A 22,260-nucleotide genomic window follows, 5' to 3' on the forward strand; every position below is an offset into this window, starting at 1 on the left:
ATTTTTTTTTTGTAAGAGCAATGGGCAAAGTGTATCTTTCACAAAAGTTTTAAAAAAAACAAAAAACATAGCTTTCTTATGGACAGTTTCATATTCCTAGCCCTTTTTAAAAAGAGACTGCCAGACCAACCCAGAAAGGGCTCGTCAGGCAAATGACTGAGCTTATCTGACTCCATTATCAAGTCCATGATATGCTGGTTCCTGCATATCTTGAATGCCTCAGAGGAATAAAAGCACACTGAGTTTTAGTCCCTTTTCTGTCAGGGTATTTCCTTTCTGGGCCTGGCCAAGTTGCACAATGTCTAGGTCTCAGCAGCTTCCTAGTTTCTTCAACATGGCAGGCACTCTGTTCTCTGAATCGCTTTTTTATTTCTTTCTAGGCAGCAGCACGGCTTTGTTTCTCAGCCTCCTTTATAGTTAGGTGGGGCTTCATGACAGATTTTTGGTCAGAGGAATGGGGCCAGAAACGGTGTTTGTCAGTTGTTGATCCTAAACATACTCTTTTACACTATTTTTTTTTATTCTTTTACACTATTTTAATGTTCCCCAGCCTATTCCCTGTTGGCTGAAAGTACAGAATTCAATAAGTGAATTCCAAGACCCCACATTTCTATCCAACTCACATTAGACCGCAATGAAAACAAGAAATAAATCTTTTGGTTGTTGTTAATCTACTCAAATTTTGAGGTTATTATAACTGTAAATCATCCAATAAATTCTGATAAAAATCATTTGTTAAACTGTGTTTTGATTCAGATGTTCTGGTGCAAAAAGAAAAAAATATGCTACTTTGCCCTTTGTTTCCCCTTAGCTATGTGTAAGAAGTTGGATCCATTTAATTATTTGTTCTCAAAGTACAGAAAATGTCCCCTATAGGAAAACCCAAGATGTCTTCTAATGAGTTTCACTTTCTGAAGTTCAAATTCTCTCCAGCACTGAATCATTGTTGGCCTGTGTGACCAATTAAAAAAAAAAGGGTGTAATTCTAAGATTAAATTATTAAAGACATGGATAGCTCCACCTTGCTTTCTCTTAGACCACCATTTGTTCTGTAGGAAACCAGCTGCCACATCACAAGGTTGTTCAAGCAGCTCTATGGAGAGAACTACATGGCAAGAAGCTGAGATTTTCCACCTACTACCGGCACCAATGTGTCAGCAACATAAGTGTGCCATCTAGGAAGCACCTTCTCTAACCTCAGTGAGGCCTGCAAATGACTCCAGTCCTGGCTCACACCTTGACTGCACCTTCTTGGGAGACCCCTAAGCCAACCACACACACTCTTGAATTCCTGACTCAGAAATCGTGACAATAAATATTTATTGTTTTAAGATACAAAGTTTAAAACACAAGATGTGAAGTTATAGGGTAATTGGGAATATGGCAGGAAGTTGCACAATACATGATAATGCTGCTTCTGAACATTTCTGGATTCTTCTCTATTTTCTTTTTTCCAGTGCTGCACATCAAGCCCAGAGCCTTGTATATGCCAAGCAAGTGCTTTGCCACTAAGATTCATACCCAGCCCCAATTTCTAGATTCTTTTTTTTCTCTTTTTTTATTTTTTTCTAGATTTTTAATGGCACTCATTTCTTGGTGGGTCACCATTGCTTGTTCTTTTTTTTTTTTTTTTAAGAGAGAGAGAGAGAATTTTTTAATATTTATTTTTTAGTTTTCAGTGGACACAACATCTTTATTTTATTTTTATGTGGTGCTGAGGATCAAACCCAGCGCCCCACGCATGCCAGGCGAATTTGTTACCGCTTGAGCCACATCCCCAGCCCCACTTGTTCTTAAAATAGTACATACAGGAATAACTTATTCATCTCCAAGTCACAGAAGGCTGTATCAGCCCTGTAGATAAAAGGATATGGGGTGGAATCGTCTGGTAATGGCAATTTTGAAGAGTAAGGCTGAAAAATGTAAGCTGCTTTTGACATCTTCTGGAAATCTTTAAGCAAGGTGGAAGACTCTGGAATAAAAAGGATTATATTTTATCCTTATGATAAACATTTTAATTAATACTATTATTACCATGTATATTTTAAAAAGTCAATTGGAAGATCATTGAACTACTTTCAAGAATCCAAATGAGACACTCACATTTCTGCAATAGAATGACATACACCCTATGGGAAAGAAAACAATCTGAAACCCTGTGGAGCCAGCATGTGAGGGAATGACAACAATAACAATGATGATTAAATGGAATTAACGTGGAGCGCACATGCATCTTAGACTATTCCCTTCTCCCTCCTTATTTCTCACAAAGGGATTATCTTAGTCTCATATTTTCTAAAGATGAGTCAACTAGTTTAATAACTAAATCTCAGTATAAATGGCAAAACGGTGGTGAGAAGAGTTTGTGTCAAAATTCTCAGGAAAGAAGTTGGACAAAAGATGCTTCTTTTGGTATCAGAATCTTTGGATGATGGAAAGTAATGGGTTAAAGCAACTCACTAGAATGATGCAGTGGAGTTCCAGTGCATAGAGCATCATCAAGAGAGGCTGGTATTTGGGCCAGTGAGTTTCTTCCTTAGGTGGGTAGTTGACAAAATTCCTCCAGCAGTAACAATACTCTAAGGAGATACAAATCATGGTTCATTTAACAAACACAATGGCAAATTAGTTAAAGAGCTCCAATTTAAAAAAAAGAAAAACCATATATTATAACCAGGTGTTGGTGGCACATGCCTGTAATCCTAGTGACTCAGGAGGCTGAAGCAGGAGGATCACACGTTAGAGACCAACCTCAGCAATTTAGTGAGATCCTGAGCAACTTAGTGAAACCCTGTCTCAAAATTAAAAACAAAAGGATATGGAAATGTGACTCAGTGGCTAAGCACCCCTGGGTTCAATTCCTGGTACAAAAAGAAAAAAAGTATACTATAGCTGTGGTATAGCTCAGTGGTAAAGCACATGCTTAGCATGTATGAGGCCCTGGGTTCAGTCCACAGCACCAAAAAAAAAAAAAAAAAAGGAAGAAGAAAAAGAAGTGGGGAAGAAAAGCACACTATCTGTTAAGGCTCTGGTCTAATTGTTGCTGGCGATGGACTCTACTAAAAAGAACAATTCATTGCAGGGTGTGATGGGGCCGATCTATAATCCCAGCAACTCAGGAGCTGAGAGGCAGGAGGATTGCAAATTCGAGGCCAGCCTTAGCAATTTAAGTGAGATCCTTAGCAATTTAGTGAGACCCTATCTCAAAATAAAAAATAAAAATGACTAGGGATGTGTAGTAGAATACCCCTGAGTTCAATCTCTATTACTACCAAAACGGTGGTAGCAAGAGTAGAAAAAGTTAGACCTGGTTCTTTCTCACATTATTTTGGACTCTCACTCCTGAGACTTGCAGCCTAGAATAATCAACTTGGCCTCCAAAGAGATCTATCACCACAGTCTTTATAAACACTTATGATTCTGTTTACTGTTGTTACCTGAGACTGTCATAATCTGGACAGTTACACCACTGTTAATGAGGTCCCTAAGTCCTTGCCGATTTTGCTGATCCATGTGCTGAAAAAGCCGTGCTGTATAAATAACCAGAGTCATATTAGGATGTTGACTCAAAAATTCTCTGATAGCCTTGGAACATTCCCAACAAGGACTCCAGGACAAGAACCAGGTGATGGAACAGCTGATGGATGGGCAAAAATGTCTTTCCGCAGTAAATTTTTCTATAAAATTCACTTCAACATGATTGGTGGTGTTTTTGCTGGAGTTTCTCCAGATTTTGTGGCTCGTGCCCCACTTGATTTCATAGAACATACAGGTCTCTTTGCGAAGTTCTGCAGGGTCAAAGAAGACTTCAAATTCCCAGGGTTCAATTCTCCTCCTGAAATATAAAAAGTGGCCCTAGATTGCTTTTTCTAGGTCCCATGAAATCCTAGAAATCATTTCATGCTTCCCTCTTCTATTAAGCAGATCTGAACCATGACATCTCTGAAAGTTTTCTATTCCAGGTTTCAGAGTTATCTGTAGAAGTTCATTTGAATTATCAGAGTTTCTCTCACAAACATAGTAAAAGGATTTCTTTTTTTCCTAGTCATAGTATTCGATGACTACTCTCTAATGCTATTGTTTCATTTTATTTTATTTTGTTTAGATATACATGCAAGTAAAGTGAATTTTGACATATTATACATACACAGAGTATAATTTATTCTAATTAGGATCCATTCTGTGATTGAACATAATGTGGAATTTCATGGGTGGTGCATTCATAATGAACATAGGAAAGTTATATCTGATTCATTCTACTGCCTTTCAATACCATTGTTTTAGTCTTGAATTTAGGCATAAGTGTGTTCTGGTTTCTCTTTTGAAGATTTTTTACTATATAGTAATCTCTATTTTTCCTTTTTTTTTTCTTTTTCTTTTTCCTTTCTTTTTTTATTCTCCTGCCTCGGCCTTTTGAGTAGTTGGGCTTATAGGTGTGCTCCACTAGGTCCAGTTTATATGCTAATCTTTCTATTTCACACTTAGAGGTGTCCTGTCTCAGTACTTATCTTCACTGTTTCTCTGTGGCCTCTAACCAGATTTTGGCAAGTGTTGAAGTCTGGAAGAATCTTCTTGCCAACAAATTCTGCAGTGAAGTCTGAGAAAAGAGCAGTTTAGCCTCAAGAGTCTTCCACTTTAGAATTCTGTATGCCAATTCATTGTAAGAAAGAAACAAAAAAATGCTCTCAATGATCTTTAGATTTTAACACTCTCCATGTCTGAAAGCTGTTACTCAGGAAAAATTCAGGATTGTGCTGAGGGCTCCTCTATGCCACGATTAAGTTACAGGTTTATTACATCCTCATTGTTCCCACTCATCCCTGAAATGCCATATTGAGTTATTTCATAGAGCAGCCCTTCCATTTCAACCATCATGAGATGGTATATCCTTGATGATTCCCTGTAGAAGTCTGGAAAATGATCAAATAGAAAGATGAAATCAAAGTAACAAACAGTTCCCCCAACATTGCACTGAGGGCTATAAAAACATACGATTTAATGAGAAAAGTTGAATAGTAAGACAACAGAGAAGCAAGCTGGAAAGTAATTTCTTTGAATGAAACCGAAGGACATAGGAACAAAGATATAAAAAGAAAAAGCAATACTCAAAGAAAATTAAGTTGGAAAAGTCACAAAGAAAGGAAGAATTGGAACATGGTAAAAGAAGAATGTTACCTATGATGTAAAGAATAAAATGATGTCATTTGCTGATAAATGAATGGAACTGGAGAACATCATATTAAGTGAAATAAGCCAAACTCAGAAAGGATCAAATGTTTTCTCTCATATGGGAGAAAGGGGCAGGGATGGATTAAAAAAAAAAAAAAGAGGGATCTCACAAAAATAGAAGGGAGGCCAATAGAGTAGAAGAAGGGAATTGAAAGACAGGGAGGAGAGGAGGGCATGGGAAAGTACTATGGAAAGAAATCTACCAAATTTGCTATGTCTATGTATGAATCTATCACAATGAATTCTATTTGTATATATAATAATAATGCACTAATTGAAATAATAATAGTGATAATAGAAGGGAGTTCAGTAGAAAAAAACAAATAGATCAGGAGGTGGGAGTTGGGGAGGGAAAGGGAAGGTACTAGGGAATGAGACTGATCAAATTATATTATGTGCATGTACAAATATGGCATAAGGTGTCCCACTATCGTGTATAATAATAATGCACCAATAAAATTTTTAAAAGAAGAAAGGAACAACAAAAAGTCTGTAGTTCTGCAAATATTGAATTGTCATTTATTCTTGATTGAATTGAATTGCACTGTGAGTGCAATATTATTCTTACCTCAGAGTAGCATCACCAGTTGAAGGACCTGTTGATCAAGAGATGATTACATCAAATAACACCCAAATACAAATTGAGCTATTAAGAAAAAGTGCTCTATTCTTCTAAACCTGCAAATGATACCTGTAAATGAATTTAGAAGATTCTTTTGTGGATTCATTGCACTGAACTAGTTCATTACACCAAAGAAAAGCAAGATTTTTAAGGTCTCTGCTGAAGTCTACTTGACAGATGCCCAATTCAAACCAGATAATCCAGCTTGGGATTGTAGCTCAGTGTAGAGCACTTACATAGCATTTGAGAGGCCTTGGGTTGGATTCCCAGCAACAAAGGAAAAGAAACAAAACAAAATATACGGAGCCCAGCTCAGTGGCATACACTTGTAATTCTAGATACTCAGGGGCTGAAGCAGGAAAATCACAAATTAAAGGCCAGTCTGGGTAATTTATGAGATCCTGTATCAAAATAAAAAGGGGTGGGGCTATACACAGTGGTAGAGCACCCTAGGTTTTCAATCTCCAGTAAGACACACGCACACACACACACGTACACGCACACACATATACAGGAACAAAGATATCTGGTAGGGAAATGCAAATTAAAACTACCCAGATATATTTTCCTACCAGAATATTTAAATATACATATAGGAAAGTCAAGACAAGGTATCCAGATTTTTTTAAAATTATTATTATTTTTATTACTATTTTGTATATGTCGTTCTGGAGAATGAAACCAGGAGTGCTCTACCACTGAACCATATCCTCGGATCTTTTAATTTTTAATTTTGAGATAGGGTCTCACTAAATTGCTTGGGTGGCCTCAAGCTTGTGATCTTCCTGCCTCATTTCTCATTGCTTAGATTATAGGCATGCCAAATGCCCAGAAGCAAACATTTCAGTTAAATAAGGTGTTTGGTTTCCCCCTACTTTGTCCCCTCCATATGTTACTTAAAATATAATTTTAATAGAGGCAGAAAAAAATACATTCTTACTTAGGCTGGGGTTGTACTCAGTGGTAGAGCGCTTGCCTCTCTGTGAGAGGTACTGGGTTTAATTCTCAGCACCACATACAAATAAATAAATTAAGTAAAGGTCCATCAACAACTAAAATAAATAAATAAATACATTGTTACTTAAACTCCAAACTGATGTCTCAGACTCCCTGCCCTACCACACAGTACACTATTGCATTAGTCTTCTAATTGATCTCCTTACTCCAGTCTTTTCTGCTTCCAACCTGAAATCCACCAGGTACTAAGTAAATGTTTCTAAAGCACTATTTTAGTCATATCTCTATGAAATTCAGAAATTCTCTGAAGATTTTTTAACAAAAAGATAAACCTCCATTTTTTTAAACCTGGCATTCAAATTATAATAACACTTCAATATGCTTTCTAGTCTTACTGCAGATTATTTCCATCAATTCTCTTCTAGCTTAACCAGTTTCTTCATTATATTCTAAACAAAGATCGTTGTAAAGTCTCTTAAAATCATTTTTTTTCAATATGATTCAAACAACAAGGAACTCCTCTTTCTTGCAATCCAAATTCTACCCTCTTAATATCCAGCTCCAACCCACTTCATCTGACATCATCTTTTTATACATCTGAGGTGTCTTTCCTTATGAATTTTTCTAACTCAAGTAACTGCTCATTAACTTCAATTAATCATTGTCAATTCATTTGTCAATTAGCACATTGGCCTTGTGCTATTGCTTCTGTTCTATTAATTCGAAAGTTATAATTTTACTTATTTTTTTGTGTGTATATGGTACTGGGGATTACAAAAAGGGCCTTGCACATTCTAGACAAGCACTCTATCACTGAGCTACCCAGGCCCCTTAATTTTTTTTTTAATGATGAAACCAGCACTTAGTAAATGTCACTTAGTGTCATTTAATCATAATCATTTGGAGTCATAAATAATTCATTATAATAGTAATATATCTTGTTTAAGGGTAATATTTATATATTAATCAATAACAGGAAAGTTGAAAAATGCCCAAAGACGCATGCACAAGCAGGTCACATACACATATAATTTTACACTGCTCAAGAAGATAGACCCAGGCTGGGAAAAGGGGTGTGTATCTACAATCCCAGCTGCTTGGGAAGCTGAGGCAGGAGAATTACTTGAACCCAGGAGTCCTGGACAGTCTGGGCAACATAGTGAGACTCTGACTCAAAAAGAAATAAAAGAATATGGTCTTCGCCAGATCCCTGAATCCATTTTACCTTTCTCAGAAGTCATGCTGCTCTGTCTCTGGACTCCTTCCTCTAGAGCTTGTCTTGTGCTCACTGCTTCTGCCAGTAATATACCTGAACTTTGTTTCTTCAGGTGTGCCCACTGCCACAGACTTAGAGAATGACTCATTTCTGAGTTTCAGGGAGTCATTGGGCATCTAGACTAGACAACCTGGCAGCAGAGGGAAGTTAGTATGGGGATTTGCACCTTTGTTGATAAGAAAGCCTATGATGCAAATAACGTTAACCCTGCAGAGTAGATCATTGGGAGCACTAAATTTTAAAGTTCCTTTCTGATGACATCTGCATTTAGAAAGTATTCTCTTTCCTTTGAATTAAAGTAAGATCGACACATCATTCTTTAATGCAGTGAAGAGAGAAAATAGAAAGGTGAGAGAATTAAACTGTTTTTTATAACCTGAAAGTTTTCAGTATTATCTGGTGAGAACATTATGTATTACTTCCTCTCATTTTGCCCTTTGCCCCAAATCCCTGTTGGAAAGGAAAGGGTACATACAGTAAGATGCAAAATCAAAAGGACCTTGGCCTCTGAGTCAGATAATCAGTGTATAGCTCTGTGGCACTCTGGCCCCCACCTTGAAGCTAATTCATTCCTGCTTTGTTATTCCTCTTGAACAAAAATATATATAGTATGCTTCCTTATTTCTGCTGTGTTCTGTTGCCTGCACCAAGTTCAAATGACTACATTTCTGGATCTCAGCATTCACTCCCTGAACTGAGGTCTCAAGAATTAAGTCTCCCTCTTACTGAGCCTCAGAACCTTGAATCTCAAGGACCCATGAATCTTAAAACTATACCTTAAACAAAAGATTTAGTGTGGAGGGTGGTGAGTTGTTCATGTCTGTAATACTAGCTAGTCAGGAAGCTGAGTCAGGAGATCCTAAATTCAAGAACTATCTGGGCAATTTAGTGAGATCCTGTCTCAAAATAAAATAAAAAGGGCTGGGGATGAAGTCAGTCCAGTGGCAGAACACTTGCTTAACATTCATGAGGCCCATGGGTTGAACCCCTAGATTTAAAAAAAAAAGGTTTAATTTTGAAAGACAAGCAGGAGGGGCCTGGGGTTGTGGCTCAGTGGCAGAGCGCTCGCCTAGCATGCATGAGGCACTGTGTTCGATCCTCAGCATCACATAAATATAAAGGTATTGTGTCCATCTAAAACCTAAGAATAAATATTAAAAAAAAAAAAGACAAGCAGGAGCTTTCACAAGATAAAGCAGTTATTTCCACAGTGGCAGATGAGCATTTGAAGAAAGGCCAGAAACTCCATATCATAAATAAAGGTCCTTCAGAGGCCAAATTTTACCACGTTAGGCAAATGTAGAATAATGGTAGTCTTAAGGTAAGGTAATATCCACCCCCAATAAAGATGTCTATGTCCCAATCCTTGGAATCTATAAGAATGTTATTTTCCCTTACAAAAAAATTCTTTGCAAATGGACACTTAAGGGTCTTAGAGAGATTATTCTGATCCAGGTGGGGTGAGCAGAAACAGAGAAGGAATTATGAAGACAGTAGCAGAGATCTGAGTGATTGATTGCTGCCTTGAAGGGGCCCATGATACAAGGAATTAGGCAGCCTCTTGGAGCTGAAAAAGGCAAGGAAATGGATTCTCCCTTAGAATCTCCAGAAGGAACACTGGCCTATGACCCCTGATTTTAGCCCAGGGAGATCCATGTGAGTTTGGAGATATATGTAATTATTCCACAATCAAGATATTTAAAATTCCTATTGCCCGCCCCCCAAATTATCTGTGTCTGTTGCAGTCAACCCTCCTACTCCTAGGCCCAGGGAATCGCTGATCTTTCTGTCACTGTAAATTCGTCTTGACTAATCTAGAATTTCATACAAATGGAATCATACAATGTATACACTGATCTTTTTTTTTCAGTACTGAGGAGTGTTCACGCATAGGGCACTCTATCACTGAACTATATTCCCAGCCCTTTTTATCTCTTATTTTGAGACAGAGTCTCACTAAATTCCAGGCGTAAACTTGCAATCCGCCTACCTCAGCCTCCCACATGTCCAGCCATATGTTTGCTTTTGTCTTTGCTTCTTTTGCTCAGCTTGTCTATAAATTTGATCCAGGTGATTAAGTATATCAATGGTTCATTTTCTTTTAGTGCTAAGTAGTATTCCATTTTATTGTGCATGCTATAGTTTGTTTATTCATTTCACCTACTGATAGTCTTTGGGTTATTTCCAACTTCTAGATTTTCATGAACAAAGCTGCTGTGAACATCTGTGTACAACTCTTTGTGTCAATGTATATTACTTTTTCTTTCTCTTGGGTTAATACGTAGAAGTGGAACTGCTGGATCAAATAACTATGTATACATTTAGCTTTTTTTTTTTTTTGAGAGAGAATTTTAATATTTATTTTCTAGTTTTCGGCAGACACAACATCTTTGTTTGTATGTGATGCTGAGGATCAAACCCGGGCTGCATGCATGCCAGGTGAGCGTGCTACCACTTGAGCCACATCCCCAGCCCTACATTTAGCTTTTAAGAAAATGCCAAATTGTTATACCAGTTCATATTCCAACCAGGAGTACATGAAAATTCCTCATTGACACTTAGCGATCTAATTATGATTTTACTTTACATTTTCCTGGTGAACTCATGTTGAGCATCTTTTTATGTGTTTATTACTTATTTTTACATCTTCTTTTTTTAAAGTTGGTTAAACTGCTCTGGCCATTTTCTAATGTTTTTAAATTTTGTGGGTTGGGGTACTGAAGACTGAACCCAGGGACACTTTACCACTGAATGGCACCCCCAGTCCTTTTTATATTTCATTTTGAGACAGGGTCTCACTAAGTTGCTTTGGGCACTACTAAGTTGCTGAGGCTGACCTGTTGCTGAGGCTGACCTCAAACTTGAGATCCTCCTTCCTCTCAGCCTCCAAGTCACTGGGATTACAGGTATGCATCATCACTTGTCACTCCAGGCTCTGATTTTTTTTGTGTGTGTGTCTCCTGAATATCACAGTTCTTTAGATACTGGGGATTTCAATCTTGCTGTATCTGTGTATATATTTCCTTCAGTCTTTTATTTCCTAACTTTTTTTTTTTTGTATTTTATTTAGAGACAGAGTCTAACTGAGTTGCAAAGTACCTCACCGAGTTGCTGAGGCTGGCTTTGAATTTGTGATCCTCCTGACTCTGCCTCCCGAGTCGTTGGGATTACAGGCATGCCGCCACCGTGTCTGGTTTAATGTTGTTTTTTGATAAGCAGAAATTTAATGAACTTTTAGTGAAGCTCAATTTATCAATTTGACTTTTTTTTAAATATATATCACTAGTGCTTTACTTCGTTTTTTGTTTTGGTACTGGGGATCGAATCAAGGGGTGTTTTACCACTGAGCTACAACCCCAGTCCTTTTTATTTTTTGAAAATATTTTTTAGTTGTCAACCCTTTATTTTATTTATTTATATGCAGTGCTGAGATCAAACCCAGTACTTCCCATATGCTAGGCAGGCGCTCTACCATGAGCCAGGACACCAGCCCCCTTTTTGTTTTTTTATTTTGCAACAAAGTCTCACCAAGTTGCCCCAGGCTGGCCTTGAATTTAAGATCCTCTGCCAAGCCTCCTGAGTCACTTCCTGGAATTACAGGTGTGTACCACTGCACCAGTCTATTTGGTTTTTGAGTTGGAGGTCACGCTGTGTTGCCCAGGCTGGTCCTGAACTTCTGGGTTCAAACAGTTCTCCTACCTGGCTACTTTTTCCATTTTTTAAAATTTTACTTTATTTATTTATTATTATTTGGTACTGAGGATTAAACCCAGGGGTTCTTTACCACTGAGCCACATACCCAGCCCTTTTATTTTTCCTTTTGAGACAGGTTCTCACTAAATTGCTTAAGGACTCACTAAATTGGTGAGGCTAGCCTTGAACTTGTGGTCCTTGTGCCTCAGCCTCCCAAGTCACTGGGATTATAGGCATGTGTCCCCACACCTGGAAAATTTTATTTTATTTTTGTAGTCTTGGGGATGTCAGAGACTCATGCATGTTAGACAAACATTCTACCACTCCAAGCCCCATGGTTGGTGTTTTTGTTTATGAAATAACTGTCAACTCAAAGATAATGAGGATATTTCCCTCCTTTACACAGAAACTCACACATTTGTGGTTAATTAAGTTCACTTTTTCTTTTCTTTTTTGTGGTATTGGGAATTGAACCCAGGGTCTATGCATGCTAGGCAAGTGCTCTACCACTGAGCCACATCATTTTTTTTTTTTTTTTTTTTTTTTGGTGGTGATGCTGGGGATTGAATCCAGGGCCTTGTGCATGTTAGGCAAACTCTCTACCAACTGAGCTGTATCCCCAACCCATGACTATGTTTTTAATTGTGGTAGAAATATATAACACAACATTTACCATCTTAACCATTTTGAGTATACTGTTTAGTAGTGTTAATATTCATATTGTTGAATAACTGATCTCCAAAACTTTTTCCTACTGGCAAATTGAAACTCAACATGTGTTTAAAAAAAAAAATTACCCATTTCCTCATCCCCCCATCAGCATTCTACTTTCTGCTTCTATGAATTCAACTACACTGAATACCTTAACTAAGTAGAATCATGCAAAATTTGTCTCTCTGTGACTGTTATTTCACCTAGTATGATTTCCTCAAGATTCACTTACATTATAGCATTATATTGTATTTCCTTCAGATTTTTCTTTTCTTTTTCTTTTTTCTTTTCTTTTTCTTTTTTCTTTTTTTTTTTTTTCCTTCAGAGGTTTGAACCTAGGGTCTCCTACATGTTAGGAAAATGTTCTACCACTAAGCTACACCACCAGCATAAGGATTTCTTTTCCCTTTTATGTCTGAATAATATTCCATTGTATGTACTCTATATAACAAAACAACAAATAGATAAATTGAACTTCATCAAAATTTAAAACAATTGTAAGACAAAGACAGCATCAAGTAAGTGAAAAAAGAGTTGGGCACACCTGTAATCCCAGCAATTCCAGAGGCTGAAGCAGGAGAACCTCAAGTTCAAGGCAAGCCTCGTCAACTTAGCAAGACCTTGTGTCAAAATGAAAAATAAAAAGAACTGGGATGTAGCTCAGTGGTAAAACATCCCTCAGTTCAATTCTCAATACCAAAAAATAAAACAGATAAGTAAATAAAAACTAAAATAGGCAAAGTATTTGAATAGATATATCCCCAAAGACTATATATTTATATATAAATAGAGCATAAGTACACAGAAAGAGCTCAATGTTATTAACTGTTAAAAAAATAATTTTTAGGGCTGGGGATGTGGCTCAAGCGGTAGCGTGCTCGCCTGGCATGCGCGGGGTGCTGGGTTCAACTCTCAGCCCCACATAAAAATAAAATAAAGATGTTGTGTCCACTGAAAACTGAAAAAGAATTATTAAAAAAAAATTTTTCTCTCTCTCTGTCTCTTTAAAAAAATAAAAAATACTAATTTAAAAAAATTTTTCAGTTTTCTTGGTACCTTGGTATTGAACCCATGGTGATTTACCACTGACATATATCCTCAGTATTTTTTTTTTTTTAAGATAGGGTCTCTTTAAATTGCTGAGGGCCTTACTAAACTGTAGAGACTGGTCTTGATATTGCCATTCTCCTAAATCAACCTCCAGTGTTTCTGTGATTACAGGCATGAGGTACTGTGTCCAGTAGGACTATATTGCCTGGCGTGGTGGCACATACCTGTAATCCCAGCAGCTCTAGAAGCTAAGGGAGGAGGAATGCAAGTTTGAGGCCAGCTTCTGCAATTTGGCAAGGTCCTAAGCAATTTAGCAAGACTCTGTCTCAAAATAAAAATTTAAAAGGGCTGGAGATTTGGCTCAGTGATTAAGTGCTCAAATTCAATCCCAACTACCAAAAACAGAAAAAGGGGCCTGGGGTTGTTGCTCACAGGTAAGTGCTTGCTTAGCATTTGCAAGGTCATGGGTTAAATCCCAGCACCACACAAACTGACAATAACCAGCATTGTTGTGGATACTGAAAAACTGAAACCTTAAATTATGCACTGTGGTGCATGCTAGTACTCCATCAGGAGGCTGAGTCAGGAGAATTGCAAATTCAGAATTGCAATCAGTGAAACCCCATCTCAAAATAAAATGAAAAGAGCTGAGGATGTAGCTCAAAGTTAGAATATTCCTGGGATTGATCCCTAGTACCAAAAAAAAAAAAAAAATTGAAATCCTCATGTTGCTGTTAAAATTGTAAAATGGTTCAACTGCTAGGAAAAAAAGTTTGTTTTTCAAAAAGTTAAGTTAAAGGACTCATACAGCTGGACATGGTAGCGCACACCTGAAATCCTAATGGTTCAGGCAGCTGAGGCAGGAGAATTGTGAGTTTAAAGCCAGTCTCAGCAAAAGCAAGGTGCTAAGCAACTCAGTGAGATCCTGTCTCTAAATAAAATACAAAATAGGGCTGGGGATATGCCTCAGTGGTTGGGTGCCCCTGAGTTCAATCCCCAGTAACAAAAAAAAACTTGGAATGGAACCACCTTTTGACCCAGCTATCCCACTCCTTGGTCTATACCCAGAGGACTTAAAAACAGCATGCTACAGTGACACAGCCACATCAATGTTTATAGCAGCATGATTCACAATAGCTAAACTATGGAACCAACCTAGATGCCCTTCAATAGATGAATGGATAAAGCAACTGTGGTATATATAAACAATAGAATATTACTCAGAAATAAAATTATGGCATTTTCAGGTAAATGGATGGAGTTGGAGAATATCATGCCAAACAAAGTAAGCTAATCCCCAAAAAAACAAAGGTTGAATGTTTTCTCTGATAAGTGGATGCTAATCTATAATGGCAGGGTGTGGGGCATGGGATGAGTGGGGGAACTTTGGATTGGGAAAAAGGTCAGGGAGGGAGTGAGGCATGGTGATAGGAAAGAGGGTGGAATGAGATGGACATCATTACTCTAGGTACCTACCTGTATGATTGCACAAATGTGTTATCCTACTTCATGTACAACCAGAGAAGTGAAAAATTGTGCTCTATTTGTATACTATAAATCGAAGAGCATTCTGCTGTCATGTGAAACTGATTAGAACAAATGAATTTTTAAAATTTCAAAAAAAGCACCCATACAGAATGAAACTACCATTTGACCCAGCTATCCCATTCCTTGGTCTATACCCAAAGAACTTAAAAAAAGGGACACAGCCACATCAATGTTTACTGCAGCACAATTTACAATATCTGAACTGTGGAACCAACCTAGATGCCCTTCAGTAGATGAATGAATAAAGAAAATGTGGTATATATACACACAATGGAATATTACTCAGCATTAAAAGAGAATAAAATCATGGCATTTGCAGGTTAAGTGAATGGAGTTAGAGAATATAATGCTAACTGAAGTTAGCCAATCCCCAAAGAACAAATGCCAAATATTTTCTCTGATTTAAGGATGCTGTTCATAATGGGTTGTGAAGGTGGAACATGGAAGGATTAAATGAACTCTAGTTAGGGAAAAGGGGTGGAAGGAAAAGGGAGCGGGCATGGGGCTAGAAAAGACTGTGGAATGAGATGGACATCATTACCCTGAGTACATGTATGAAGACACAAATTGTGTAACTCTTCTTTTTGTACAGAGATGAAAATTGTGTTGTATATGTGTAATGTGAATTGTAATGCATTCTGCTGTCATATATAACAAATAGAATAAAAAATAAATTTTAAAAAAAGTGCCCATACAATCTGGCAATTCTAAGAAAGCTGAAAACATATTCACTGTACATGAATGTTCATAACATGACCATTGATAAGAGCCCAAATGTTAGAAAGAGCCCAAATGTCCATCATTGGATAAGTGGATAAATATATGGTAGTATGCCCATACAATGGAATATTAATCTGCTATAAAAAAACAAAGGAATGAAAGATTGGGCACAATGGCTCATGCTTATAATCTCAGTTACTTAGGAGGCTGAGGCAAGAGCTCAAGGCAAGTCTGGGCAATTTATCAGGACCTTCTCCCAAAATTAAAAAATAAGATGAGCTGGATATACTCAGTGGTAGTTTTCCATGAAGCAACTGAAAAATTCTATGCAAAATAGTGTATGCATTATTTCCTGATGAACAGTCAATATGTTTTATCAGATCCTCAGAATATCAATAGATCCTTGGATTCCTGAGATATAATGAACCACTTATGTTTTAATAGATTTGTTCTTCCCTATTTGTTTTATGTTTTGCTTTGTGGTGCTGAGACAGAACCCAAGGCTTCACACATGCTAGTTAAGTGCTCTACAACTGAGCTACACCTCCTCTGTTTTGTTTTTTGAGATGAGTTTTTCTCCCTGTGCTGCCTAAACTGTCCTGAAATTCCTGTACTCTAGCACTCCTGCCTGAGTATCTGGGCCTACAGACTGAGGCCAGCATATCCAGCTTGCTCTTCCCTGTTTTGATCAGCAGAGGGCAGAAAAGCAATACAATTAGCAGAGTCAGCCCGCACTACATAAATCTCTAAAACTCCTCAGGTCTTCAATTTCTACCATCTATTTCCTTTCTACCTTTGCCTTTTCACAAGCCTAAAATTCTTTAACTGGGAGCTCCCATCTTTCTCTATCAAAATTCCTACCATCACTGAGTATAATATTAAAACAGCACTTCTTTTATTTAGATAGATTAGCCTAGTACAGTGGCACATGCTTGTATACCAGCTACTTGGGAAGATGAGGCAGTAGGACCACAAGTTTGAAGCCAGTCTTGAACTTAATGAGACCTTCAGCAACTTAGTGAGATCCTGTATCAAAATAAAATAAAGGGGGGGGGGTCTTAAGATGGACGCCGGGCAGCCGCTTCCTGACCGGTGAGTAGGGCTCATCGCTGGGCTGGTTCCTGGCTGTCTCGGGCTCTGCGGCGACGGGTCCGAGAGGGCCGCGGGAGGGCAGCGGAGGAGCCAGGCTCTGCGGCCCGACGGTTCCTTGCCCGGGGCACCTGGAACAGGCCCACGGGAGCCCTGGCGGGGTCATTGCGGCGCCTTCCTCAGCCTGTTAGTGCGTTTCTCGGTCCCAGACGGGCCAAAGTGAGAAGGGGTGAGGGGGCTTTCGGAGGAGGAGGCAGGCTCCTATTTACACTGCAGTGTCCCGGAAAACAGCGCCAGGTAGTGCGAACGCCGGCAGGCTGGATTTGGGCGCCGGAGCCCGCGGCGGTCAGTTCCATGCCCGGACCGGGTTCTGCCGGCTTGGGGACCTGGCCGTGACACCGCCGTCCGTGAGCCCGCGGAGCTCCGTGCTGTCTCCAACCCTAAGAAAAGATGTGGAGTGGACTGCTGCCTCCTGGCCTAAATGAAAGTGATGTTGAGTCAAATTCTGAAGATGAAGCCACGCTGGAGAAGTCTGAACTCGACTTACAGGAAAATAAAGAGGATGGGACTAATAGAGACACAGAAATCTCAAGTTTCCCAGCAGATGGACCAAAAACAGAAACAGAGGCCAATACAGATGCATATAAAGAATGCCCTTCTGGAATTCCCTTAAATTTGTGGAATAAATTTCAAGAATTGCATAAAAACCATTCTGAACAGAAAATCTCAACCTCAAGATTCAGAGGGAAAAAGAGAAAACGCTCCAGAAAAGATAAATTGAAGAATGAAAAAGAATCTCATAGTGAACAGCCTTTAAATGAAACCCAATGGAAGGAGCTTACTCAGTACTTTGGAGCCAATGATAGATTTGAACCCCCTGTTAAAAAGAAAAAAGTTGAAAAGTCAGGTCTTGAAAAGAGGATAGACCAGGCTGTGGAGGAATGGGATGTTGAGAAAGCTGAAGAACTCAGCAACCAGCTTGCTACTCGAGAGCTTGGTGTAAAAATTGCCAAAGCAATTGCCTGTCACAAGTTTGTAAAAGCCAAAAAGGAGGCTGAAAACTCTCTGGCTGCTCGAAAAAAGAAGAAACTTGCGTGGGGATTTGAAGCAAAGAAGAGATGGGAAACCAAAAGCAACATGGGATATATGTAATTTGTCAGAGTTCTTCAAGACACTTGCAGAAATTTACTGAAAAGATTTTCCTACTTAGGTTAAATATATCAGGAAATTGATAGAAGTAGAAAAAATAAGCATAAAACTATGGAGTTGATTATCAACTCTTTTCAGCCTTTTCATAAGGAGTTCTTTCTATTGAAGTGGATGAAATGAAGCATTTTATTATTTATGTAAGGAATCTAAGCATACATACAAGAAAAGAAATGGGATTTTATTTATTTATTTGTATAGACCTACAGTATAAAATCAATTTTGCTTTTCATGTGTTTGGTATAGCATAGCCTGTGAGGTCCTTGTACTTGCCTATCTGTTCTTGGCATAACTACACTTTTTTCTAGAATTGTGTTTTTAAGATTGGCTTTTGTTTATAATGGATTAATTATAAGTGCAAGTAAGTCTCAATTGATGCTGTCTTTACAAATGACTTTAATTACCCTGATGTCATCAAAACAACTTTTTTATTCTTTATTGCAGGCACTAGAGTTGATATTTCAAAGTCACATATTAAAAGCAATTGATATATTTTGCATACCTTCTGATTATTTTTGCAAACCTTCAATTGGAAGGTGTGCAAATACTTTAGAATGTAGTATTTGGAGGATGGTTTAAATTCAGCACGGCCTAGAAATGTTTTCCTAAATATCTCGTGACCTTGTCATTCTTTAAATTGTGAGATGATTCTTGGAATAGAAAGTGGTAAAATTATATTAAGCAGACAATTATAACTCAAGATAACATAACTTTGAATTGTCTAAAAAATAAATAAATAAATAAATAAATAAAATAAAGGGCTCAAAATAAAAATTTTAAATAATATCTCAGTAGTAAAATGTTCCTGGGTTCAATCCCCTGTTCGCCCCATATATAAGATGTTTTCATTTCTCATTTGCATTTGGTTTATGCCTATGGTAGTTACCATATTCTCCCTTCTACATTAGCGATTCATTTATTTAGTATTGTTGGAACCAAGCCTTTAACACATGGCTCTCAAAATACAAATTATAGCACAAGTTAAATAAATTTGTACGCTTTTCTATTGTTAATCTGTCTCTGGTTATAAGTGCCCCAGCCATGAACCTAGCAATGGGTCAGCAAAGAAATCTCTTAAAAATCTCTTCCCACAGGGCATGGTGACACACACCTGAAATCCCAGCAACTCAGAAGGCTAAGGCAGGAGGATCACAAGTTCAAAGCTAGCTCAGCAACTTAAAGAAGCCCTAAGCAACTTAATAAGACCCTATTTCAAAATAATAAAAAAGGGCTAGAGATGTGGCTCAGTGATTAAGCACCTCTGGGTTCAATCCTAGGACCAAGTGGGGGAAAAAAATCTCTTTTCCCCTACAAAAGCATTCAGTAAACATCAAACTGAATAGAAATGAATTAAATTGATGGTAGTATTTCAAACTAAACTGATTTGTGTATTAGTAGAAAAGCCTGCCATTGAGATGAGCTGGGCACAGTGTCATATGCCTGCACTTGGGAGGCTGAGGCAGGAGGATTGCAAGTTCAAAGTCAGCGTCAGCAATTTAGTGAAGCCCTAAGCAACTTATCAAGACTCTGTCTCAAAATAAAAAATTAAAGATCAGGATGTGGCCCAGGGGTTAAGCACCCCTGGGTTCAATCCCCAGCACAGAAATAAACAAAAAAAATTATTTATGTTTTGGAATAAGTAGTTCTACTTGCCACAACCAAAGCACAGGATATAACTTGACCTACAGGACACATATTCTGCCTATTAGTAGACTGTCCTGACAGACATTTAAGACATTGAGTCTCCTGTAGCCTGGCTATTCAGGAGGATGAAACAGTTGAGAGTTTGAGGTCAGCCTGGGCAACTTATCTAGACCCTGTCACTAAATAAAATTTTACCAGCGGCTCAGGAAGCTGAGACAGGAGAATCGCAAATTCAAAGCCAGCTTTAGCAATAGCGAGGCGCTAAGCAGCTCAGTGAGACCCTGTCTCTAAATAAAATACAAAATAGGACTGGGGATGTGGCTCAATGGCCAAGTGCTCCTGAGTTCAATCCCCAGTACCCCCCAAAAAATTTTGTTTTAAAAGGCTAGGATGTAGCTCAATGATAGCATACCACTGGGTTCAATCCCTGTAATATACACACACACACACACAGAAAGAGAGAGAAACAGCATAATATAGGTACCAAAGTCATGAAGCTGGTTATGTATATATTCTTCTGAATAACTGCAAGAAGGTCTCAGGAGATGACTTAATTAATTCAGAAGAACAAATCGCCAACCACAGAATTACTGCAAGAAGGGAAAAGCCACTATCCTTTTAATATTTTGTCTTGTTTCTTTTGTAGTACTGTAAATAAAACCCAGGGACTTGTACATGCTAAGTATGCACTTTACCACTGAGCTACATCCACAACCCTTTTTACTTTGAGAGAGGATATTGCTAAATTGCCCAGGCTGGCCTTGAAGTTACAATCCTCCTGCCTCAGCTTCCTGAGTAGCTGGGATTAGAGGAGTGCACCACCATGCCCAGCTAATGCAAAGATATTAAACACATCAGTCCCTAAATCAAAACCTATTTATTAGACTAAGTAAATCTCATAGTAATAATTGAGTTGAAGTAAATTTACTAATGCATCCTCAGGAATCAGCTGAGGTTTTGGCATATACTTGTAATTTCAGAAATTAGCCTGGGGCTGGGGGTACAGCTCAATGATAGAGTGCCTGCATGAGGCTCTGGGTTTAATCTTCAATACTAAAAAATAAATAAATAAATAAATAAACACACACACACACACATTTATATAAACAATTGATTCATTACTTTTTCCATTTTAGTTGTTCCAGTAGGTAAAGTGAGTGAATTCATGCTTCCTGATATGAGCCAAAGCATTTTACCATGTCTAGATTTACATTTGAAATCTATGTAAATTTTGCTTTTTCCCCCAACTATGTGCAGTTTTGTTATTATTTATTTATCATTTATTATTACATTAATTGTTACAAGAGTTAATTTATGCCTTTGACTTAGTGATTCCATATCTGAAAAATTTCTAAGGAGGTGGGGACAAAGGATGGGCAATGACATGAACAATTAGCACTATTCCATCATGGAAATTTCGAATGACATAATACCCAATAATAATGTTCTTAAGTAAATTGTGGATGCCTAAATAATTATATATAGCACATGCTTAAATTATGTAGATGTTGACAATTAGAAAAAATCTGATATAATTGTCAGAAAAGAAACAAAATCATTTATACAGTGTGATCTGAGTTATAGGGTCATATATAAGATCTATTAAAAAATCACTAGGGGCTGGGGTTGTGGCTTAGCAGTAGAGGACTCACCTAGCATGTGGGAGGCCCTGGATTCAATCCCCAGCACCACATAAAAATAAGTAGAATAAAGATATTGTGTTCAAATACAATTAAACTAAATATTTTTTTTAAAAAAATCATGTGGTGTTGCACACCCGTAATCCCAGTGGCTCAGGAAGCTGAGGCAGGAGGATCCTGAGTTCAAAGCCAGCCTCAGCAATGGCAAGGCACTAAGCAACTCAGTGAGACCCTGTCTCTAAATAAAATACAAAATAGGGCTGGAGATGTGGCTCAGTGGTTGAATGCCCTGAGTTCAATCCCCAGTATCAAAAAAAAAAAAAAAAACATGCATAAGGCACTGTGTTCAATCCTCAGCACCATACACATATAAACTCCCCATGTCCAAAAAAAATCACTGGTCATGGTGTCACATGCCTGTAATCTCAGCAATTTGCAGGGCCAAGACAGGAGGATTACAAATTCAAGGCCAGCCTCAGCAACTTGGCAAAGCCCTAAGCAACTTAGCAAGACCTTATCTCAAAAAAAAAAATTAAAAGGGCTGGGGATGTGGCTCAGTAATAAAGTGTCCCTGTGTCAATCCCCATTATCCACATACCCCCATCCCCCGCCAAAAAAAATAAGAGCAGAGAGTGTAGCTCACTTGTAGAGTAATTGCCTAGCATTTGCAAGGTTCTGATTTCAATTCCAGCACCCCGCCCACACACACACACAAATTGACAATAATGAACATTGGTAAGAATATGAAAAAATTTAAACCCTCAGTCAGGTGCAGTGGTGTATGCCTATAGTCCCAGCTACTTAGGAGGCTGAGGCAAGAGAATCACAAGTTCAAGGCCAACCTCAGCAATTTAGCAAGACTCTGTTTCAAAATT

The 22,260-nt window shown here is 38.1% G+C and overlaps 2 protein-coding genes across 2 annotated transcripts; one reads left to right on the forward strand and one right to left on the reverse strand.

Annotated features, from left to right (window-relative positions):
- Window positions 1–1,767: 1,767 nt before the first annotated feature.
- Window positions 1,768–8,070, reverse strand: Apobec1 (apolipoprotein B mRNA editing enzyme catalytic subunit 1). The gene is made up of 5 exons (XM_046448191.2): window positions 8,034–8,070; window positions 5,798–5,825; window positions 3,438–3,835; window positions 2,461–2,579; window positions 1,768–1,972 (listed from the first exon to the last, which is right to left on the reverse strand). Exons 1-5 carry the CDS (start codon window positions 8,047–8,049, stop codon window positions 1,823–1,825), a joined length of 711 nt encoding a protein of 236 aa, XP_046304147.1. The 5' UTR covers window positions 8,050–8,070; the 3' UTR covers window positions 1,768–1,822.
- Window positions 8,071–16,946: 8,876 nt separating this feature from the next.
- LOC124095100 (protein FAM204A-like) lies at window positions 16,947–18,818 on the forward strand. Its single transcript, XM_046448209.2, has one exon. It carries the CDS (start codon window positions 17,346–17,348, stop codon window positions 18,045–18,047), a length of 702 nt encoding a protein of 233 aa, XP_046304165.1. The 5' UTR covers window positions 16,947–17,345; the 3' UTR covers window positions 18,048–18,818.
- The last annotated feature ends 3,442 nt before the right edge of the window (window positions 18,819–22,260 follow it).

The sequence above is a fragment of the Marmota monax genome, unplaced genomic scaffold (genome assembly GCF_021218885.2).
Source record: "Marmota monax isolate L192 unplaced genomic scaffold, Marmota_monax_Labrador192_F-V1.1 WCK01_AAM20220418_F8-fsc00315, whole genome shotgun sequence".
Lineage (NCBI taxonomy): Eukaryota > Metazoa > Chordata > Mammalia > Rodentia > Sciuridae > Marmota > Marmota monax.

Bases quoted from the DNA above. Each gene is read 5' to 3' on its own strand.
- Apobec1 (XM_046448191.2), bottom strand. The intron at 2,580-3,437 runs GTAACAACAGTA...GTATCTCCTTAG, and splicing joins CCAGATTATGACAGTCTCAG to AGTATTGTTACTGCTGGAGG. The intron at 1,973-2,460 runs GTGAGTTGCTTT...TTTTTATTCCAG, and splicing joins AACTCCACTGCATCATTCTA to AGTCTTCCACCTTGCTTAAA.
- LOC124095100 (XM_046448209.2), top strand. From the start codon at position 17,346: ATGTGGAGTGGACTGCTGCCTCCTGGCCTAAATGAAAGTGATGTTGAG.